The sequence below is a fragment of the Terrapene carolina genome, unplaced genomic scaffold (assembly GCF_002925995.2).
Source record: "Terrapene carolina triunguis isolate 2854851 unplaced genomic scaffold, T_m_triunguis-2.0 Scaffold569, whole genome shotgun sequence".
Taxonomy (NCBI): Eukaryota; Metazoa; Chordata; order Testudines; family Emydidae; genus Terrapene; species Terrapene triunguis.
In genome coordinates, this window is record NW_020664920.1 from 595,904 (window position 1) to 603,019 (window position 7,116).

The 7,116-nt window shown below is 47.0% G+C and overlaps 1 protein-coding gene across 1 annotated transcript in view; it reads right to left on the reverse strand.

Annotated features, from left to right (window-relative positions):
• The window catches only part of IFT172 (intraflagellar transport 172), a 107,571-nt gene extending 100,750 nt beyond the window's left edge, over nucleotides 1-6,821 (reverse strand). The window contains exons 1-3 of the mRNA XM_026659084.2: nucleotides 6,667-6,821; nucleotides 5,193-5,336; nucleotides 2,033-2,145 (exon numbers count right to left, since the gene is read on the reverse strand). Of these exons, the coding sequence (XP_026514869.1) occupies nucleotides 2,033-2,145; nucleotides 5,193-5,336; nucleotides 6,667-6,705 (296 nt within the window). The 5' untranslated portion in view covers nucleotides 6,706-6,821. The remainder of the gene's footprint in view (nucleotides 1-2,032; nucleotides 2,146-5,192; nucleotides 5,337-6,666) is intronic.
• Nucleotides 6,822-7,116: the final 295 nt, after the last annotated feature.

Here is a 7,116-nt window from a genome sequence, read left to right on the forward strand (position 1 = left end):
TGGTAAATAATGAAGAGGACAGGTCACTGATACAGAGTGATCTGAATCACTTGGGAAGCTGGGTGCAAACAATATACGTTTCCATACAATTAAATGTATACATCTGGGAACAAAGAATGTAGGCCATGGGAGACTCCATCCTGGGAAGCAGTGACTCTGAAAGAGATTTGGGGGTCAAGGTGGATAATCAGCTGAATATGAACTCCCAGTGTGCCCACAAGGACTAATGCAATCCTTGGATGCAGAAACATGGGAATATCAAGCAGGAATAAAGAAGTTATTTTACGTTTGTATTTGGCACTGATGTGATTGCTTCTGGAATAGTGTGCCCAGTTTTGGTGCCCAGTTTTGGTGCCCACAGTTCAAGAACGCTGATAAAATGGAGAGGTTTCAGAGAAGAGAAGGTCCTGCTTTGAGCAGGGGGTTGGACTAGATGACCTCCTGAGGTCCCTTCCAACCCTGATATTCTATGATTCTATGAAAATGGTTATAAGACTGGAAAACATGCCACACAGTGACAGACTCACAGAGCTCAATCTATTTATCTTAACAGAGAGAAGGTTAAGAGATGTCTGGACTATAGTCTGTAAGTACTTTAACAGGGAACAAGTATTTGATAATGGGCTCTTCAATTTAACAGAGAAAGATCTATCAAGATCCAATGGCTGGAAGCTGACGCTAGACAAATTCAGATAGGAAATAAGGCCTAAAGTTTTAAATGAGAGTAATTAACCACTGGAACAATTTACCAAGTGTCATGGTGGATTATCTATCACAGGCAATTTTTCCATCAAGACTGGATGTTTTTCTAAAACATCTGCTCTAGGAATTATTTTGGGGACGTTCCATGGCCTGTGTTATACAGGAAGTCAGACTAGATGATCACAATGGTACCTTCTGGCCTCGGAATCTATGAATTTATTTTATAAATTGCTAATTTATAGTTATTGCCATAAATTTCAGTCTTGCGAAACAGGCCCTTGTTTGGGCCCCTCCCCTGCTATATGTTCTCAGGGCAGTGAGTCTGGGTACTGAGCAGGCACAGAATTCTCTTACTTTGTGCAGGAGCTTTCATGCGGCAGCAGGAACATCTCCCTGGAGAGGGATAAAGTGGTGCCCAAACAGCTCCCTAGAACCACATGCAGGGGGAGCAGACCATTAGGGGGAGGGGGAAGCAGGCCTTTAAAACAGTTACTTCCCAGAACAACTGTAGTTCTTGTAGGCAAGGGCCGCCCCAGATCCATACTGCAGGGGATGTATGTGTCCTGGGTGCATCAGCACTGACCTTCTGAACAGCAATGTCCATTGGGGCTGTGCACACTGCCCATTACCTCACTCCCCACTCACCTCAGCATACATAGGAGAACATGGTGACTTACATTTGATTTGCAGGAGGCCACAGCTTGAGAATGAAGGGATTTGACTCCTGCCACATTAGTACAGCCCGGAGTGGAGCAGGAAAGGCACAAGCAAGCCATGAGCCAAAACAATATACCTGATGGGGCTCAATATCCCTAACTCTAACTACTATAGGAATGACAGACATTGAAAAAAGCCAAACTTTCATAGAAGGGAGCTGAATTCCTATTGCCCCAACTGTCCCCAGAAGGAACTGAGGAGCAGTCACGTCTGCACTCCTTATAAGGCCCTGGCAAAAGTCAGAGGTAGGCAGGGTGTGCAAAGGCCCTATAGCCTGCTCCTCCAGACCTCCGGCTGGCACACACCTGCAGAAGAGATCTGGCAGGTAGTACTTGAAGAACCTTTGTGCTGTTCAACAAAACCACTCAGTGTAACCAGTGTAACAGGGGACCGCAGTTCAGGGTTGGGTAAGGTATGATTTGAAGGGGAGGTGAGGGCTAGTGTAGAGTGAAATCTGTCTGAACACCAGGGCAAAAATCCTGGGCATGAAGCACACATTGTGCATTTCCAAAGCAGCCTGCGGTATTGGCAGAAAGGAGGCACCACACACACAGGTGCATGGCACCACAGACATGGCACCACACACACAGGGATGATATACTGAGGGCCTCACCATTCCTCTCCGATCTTGTAGACGTAAATGATGTTGTCTGTTTGTCCAATGGCGATTTTGGTGGAGTCAGGAGAGAACGCCATGCCTTTCACCATGTAGCTCTTCCTGCCATACTGGGGAGAGGAGAAGGGAGGAAGCATGGACCGAGGGTGAGGTTAATAAAACATGTCCCAAAAGAACCTCAAGACAGACCCAGAGTAAGGGTCACAGGTTAACCCATTCAGTGGTGTAAAGGCCCATATAATATACAAGCTGATCCCATTCCCATCCCACCTCCATGGTGTGAGCTTCCTGCAGTTATGGACTACACTGCTCTAGTGTGGCCAGGCACCTGGCTGTGGGTTACTGCTGCTATATACAATGTCTAGCAGGGAGGTTAATGAGAGTAACTAACCACTGGAACTTATCAAGGGTCATGGTGGATTCTCCATCACTGACAATTTTCCAATCAAGATTGGATGTTTTTCTAAAAGCTACGTCCTAGGAATTAGTTTGGGGAAGTTCTATAGCCCGTGTTATACAGGAGGTCAGACTACACGATCACAGTGGTCCCTTCTGGCCTTGGGATCTATGGAATGAGGTTGGGTCAGTGTGAGTGAGATACCCCAGCCCAGCAGAGCCAGCTGAAGGATTAGGTAACCTGCTAGCTCAGTCTGATTTCTCCTTCTGTACAAGTTGTTCACTGGATGCATGCTAGACAATTAGAGATATGGCTCCCTATTGCTGTGTTCATGCACACAGCAGCACATGCTTACTCCCACGAGTGCACATGGCCAAACACCACTGCCAGACCACATACAAAAGCATGCATACTCAAACATGCACAGGTGCATGCATTCTCACAGTGGCAGCCCTTAAACACACACACAGGTATACACACTCACAGGTAGGTGGATGGTACATACACTGGATATAAGAACAGTCATACTAGGTGTGACAGAATGTATCCCTGGGTCCAAGCCCTAAACACTATTGTAATAATCTTTGTACAAAGTATGCCTTGTGAAGCATCATTTGAAAACTCATAATTTGCTGGTCACTATTGTCCCGGAAAAATATGTGTGGCAACATTTTATGTGAAGATATAAGATTTTCCAGTATGATGTTATTAACATATGTTCCAAATCACAGCTCTCCCCAAGCAGAAGTTGGCAAATAGGTCTGTCCTAAACAAAGGAATGTGTGCTCTGCTTAATTGCAGTAAACAGAGTCATCAAGCAGGAAGGGGAAACACAGGAAGCTCAAATAGATGAGAAAAAGCAGCAGGGAACATCCTTCCGCATAGGCTTTTTGTATCCTGGTACCCAGCTAGAAATGTTTTACAAAAGGGGGGACTGAAACTATAAAAAGGAAAGGAGAACACCCCAACATACCCCTCTCTCTTCCCTTGCCCATCACATTCTCTACACCTGAAGTAGCAAAGGAAGCCTTCATTGGATTCTGAAGGAAGGAGTTCTGACCTAGAGGGTTTGGTCAGTAAGACTGCTGAAAGCACATGGTGAGAAACTTGGCTTGAATCTGATATAGTTTGTTAATTTGGCACCAGTAGGGTTTTAACTTTATTTTAGGGCTGTCAAACGATTTAAAAAATTAATCGCGATTAATTCCAAGATTTAAAAAAATAATCACAATTAATTGCACTGTTAAACAATAATAGAATACCACTTATTTAAATAGATCATAAATAGGGCATAAGAGCATGTTAGATAAACACCTGTCAGGGATGGTCTAGATAATATTTAGTGGTGCCATGAGTGCAGGGGACTGGACTAGATGACCTCTTGAAGTCCCTTCCAGTCCTATGATTCAATGAAGATGGTCAGAGACACAACTCCATCCTCAGGGTGTCCCTAAACTTCTGACTGACAGAAGCTTGGACTGGATGACAGGGGATGGATTGCTTGATAATTTCCCTATTCTGTTCATTCCCTCTGAATCATCTGGCACTGGTCACTGTCAGAAGAGAAGTTACTGGGCTAGATGGACCATTGGTCTGACCCAGTATGGCCATTCTTATGTTCTTATGAAATTGGTATTTTATATTCTGATCTAACCCCTGTACCATTTTGGGTACAGGCTACAGACTTCTGTTTCACCAGCCACCAAGAGGACCAGTCAGCTATGCTGGAATGCAAGCTAGCTGTAGATATCTCCAGGCTGTTTGTGTGCTGACACGGTTGTGAAGCATTTGAAAGGACTGAAAAGTTACCATTTCTCAAGCTCTGAGAAGTCCAGTTGACACACAGTACACACTATGATCATATTATAAAGACTGAAAAATCATCTCTGAGAGTTCAGAAGAGAATGTGTTTTGGGGATTGGTCCCACTTTGAGCAGGGGGTTGGACTAGATGACCTCCTGAGCAGGGATTTGGAGCAATCATATTTTTGAATTGCTCCACTCGGGCTCCGCTCCAGCTCCGGGCAAAAACCTACTGGTCCGCGCTCCAGCTCCAGGCTCCGCTCCAAAGCCCTGCTCCTGAGGCCCTTCCAACCCTGATATTCTAAGATTCTATTCTATGTGTGTGCTAAAGTATAACAAAAATTGTCAATACCTTATATTTGAATGTTTGCAACAAAAACAAAAGGGGAAACATCTGTATAAGGAAAATCAGTAGATTTATTGTTTAATAGTTTTGTTAAAAAGTTATTCCTGGTATTCCAAAAAATATTTACAATACTTTATACTATATACAATATGTTTCGTGTGCATTGTTTGTTTTACTAAGAAAGTGTACAGTAGTCTCTCTATGGTCTAACTCTGTGTCATGCTTTCTGAAAAGTTTTGACAAGACAGAACTTTGGTCTCTGTTTCAACAAAGAGTTAAGCTGAAGTCCAGGAAGGAGGGGATGGTATAATTATACAGAATATTGCTTAAGCATTCCCTCCCCTGTCCCCTTTACAACAACATAGGAACAGTCTCGGCCATGTAGTTGTACTCTGATGGGAGCAGCATTTGAGGCTGTGCTTTGGGGCTATGCAAAACGTGGTGTAGCATTTCAAGCTGTTATGAGCCCTCTGAAAAGTATGGAGCAACTTACAAGTTGCTCTGCTACTGCCAAAAAACTGCCCTGCATAGCAGCATGCAAAGTATCCGTACCTCACAGACCAAGAGGGTAGGGTGCCCAGTTACACAGAAGCAAAGAAACAATCTCTTTACCTTTGCATCAGCAGGCTTGGTGGAAAATTTGTCCCGTCTCTCTCCATGTTCATCATACAGAAGCACGACCCTGTCTACAGTGCAGACAGCAAACTTGGCATTGTTGTAGGACCAAGCCATGCAGGTGACCTTTGCAGCACCATCCTGGAAGAAAACACAGCCACTGCCAGTCTCGACCGGACCAGGGTCCATAAGAACGGCCATACTGGGTCAGACCAAAGGTCCATCTAGCCCAGTATCCTGTCTTCCAACAGTGGCCAATGCCAGATGCCCCAGAGGGAATGAACAGAACAGGTAATGATCAAGTGATCCATCCCCTGTCGCCCATTCCCAGCTTCTGGCAAACAGAGGCTAGGGACACTATCCCTGCCCAGCCTGGCTAATAGCCATTGACTCCAAGACCTCTTTTCTTGAGTGGTAACAGCTAATTTAGACCCCATCATTTTATATGTATAGTTGTAATTGCCAACTCTGCCATGTACATTGGCCAAACCGGACAGTCTCTACACAAAAGAATAAATGGACACAAATCTGACATCAGGAATCATATCATTCAAAAACCAGTAGGAGAACACTTCAGCCTCTCTGGTCACTCAGTAACAGACTTAAAGGTGGCAATTTTGCAACAGAAAAGCTTCAAAAACATACTCCAATGAGAAATTGCTGAACTGGAATTAATTTGCAAACTAGATACCATTAACTGGGGCTTGAATAGAGACTGGGAGTGACTGGGTCATTACACAAAATGAATTTATTTTCCCATGTTAAGTAGCCTCACAAGATGTCTGAAATGGGCCATCTTGATTATCACTACAAAAGTTTTTTTCCCCCTGCTGATTATAGCTCATCTTAATTAATTAGCCTCTTAGAGTTGGTAGGGCAACTTCCACCTTTTCATGTTCTCTGTATGTGTATAGATCTCCTGACTATATGTTCCATTCTATGCATCGGAAGAAGTGGGTTTTAGCTCAGGAAAGCATATGCCCAAATAAATGTGTTAGTCTCTAAGGTGCCACAAGTACTCCTGTTCTTTTTGCGGATACAGACTAAGACGGCTGCTCCTCTGAAACCAGTTGGGATTGTTTTCCAATGTGCATTACTTTGCATTTGTCCATCTAGTCCACAGTATCTCCTCTCCGCCAGGGGCCAGCACCACCTGCTTTAGGGGAAGGTGCAGATCCCCCCAGTGGCCATGAGGGGCCCCCTGCCCCAGGGAAAGGTTCCCCCAGCCCCGCCCTGGAGCAGGAGGGCTCGCAGCCCACCGCGAGCTCTGGTTTGAGCGCTGGGATTTGCTCTGATGGCTCTGGATGGACCCCTCGGAGAACGCACGTCCTGTGGCAGGCAGTTCCACAGGCCCGTTGTGACGTGTGTGAAACTATCCCCACGCCCCGACCCGCCAGGCCGCCTCTGCCCCTCACGCGCCCGGACTCCTGGGTCCCGCCCGCCCGCAGCTGCCCGGGAGGCGGGGGCTGACCTGGGGGGTGAGCAGCGTCCGCACGTGCCGCAGCTGCATCCCGAGGCCTCTCGCGCCAGCCCGGCCACGGTGCCACTCTGGCTCCGCGTCTCCCGCCTCCGCGTTGCCCCGGTAACAGTCTGCCGAACACCACAGCAACTGACGGCACACGCACACCCGGCACACAAACAAGCTACGTCACAGGGAGCGACCCGCACCGCGCATGCGCCAAGCCAGGCAGCGCCTCAGGGCGACGGAAGGGTTAGGTGTATAGACTCCGCCCTCACGTGCAACGGCCGGTGGCTTCGCCTCACCCACAAGCTCCGCCCATTCACAGAGCCCCGCCTCCATCAACAGTGAGCCACACCCTCGTCCACAAGCCACGCCCACTCAGTCCGCCTGATCTCCCCAGGCTCTCCCACCCCGCAAGCCCCGCCCCCAGAGCCAGTCGCGTGCTCGATCGACTCGGCG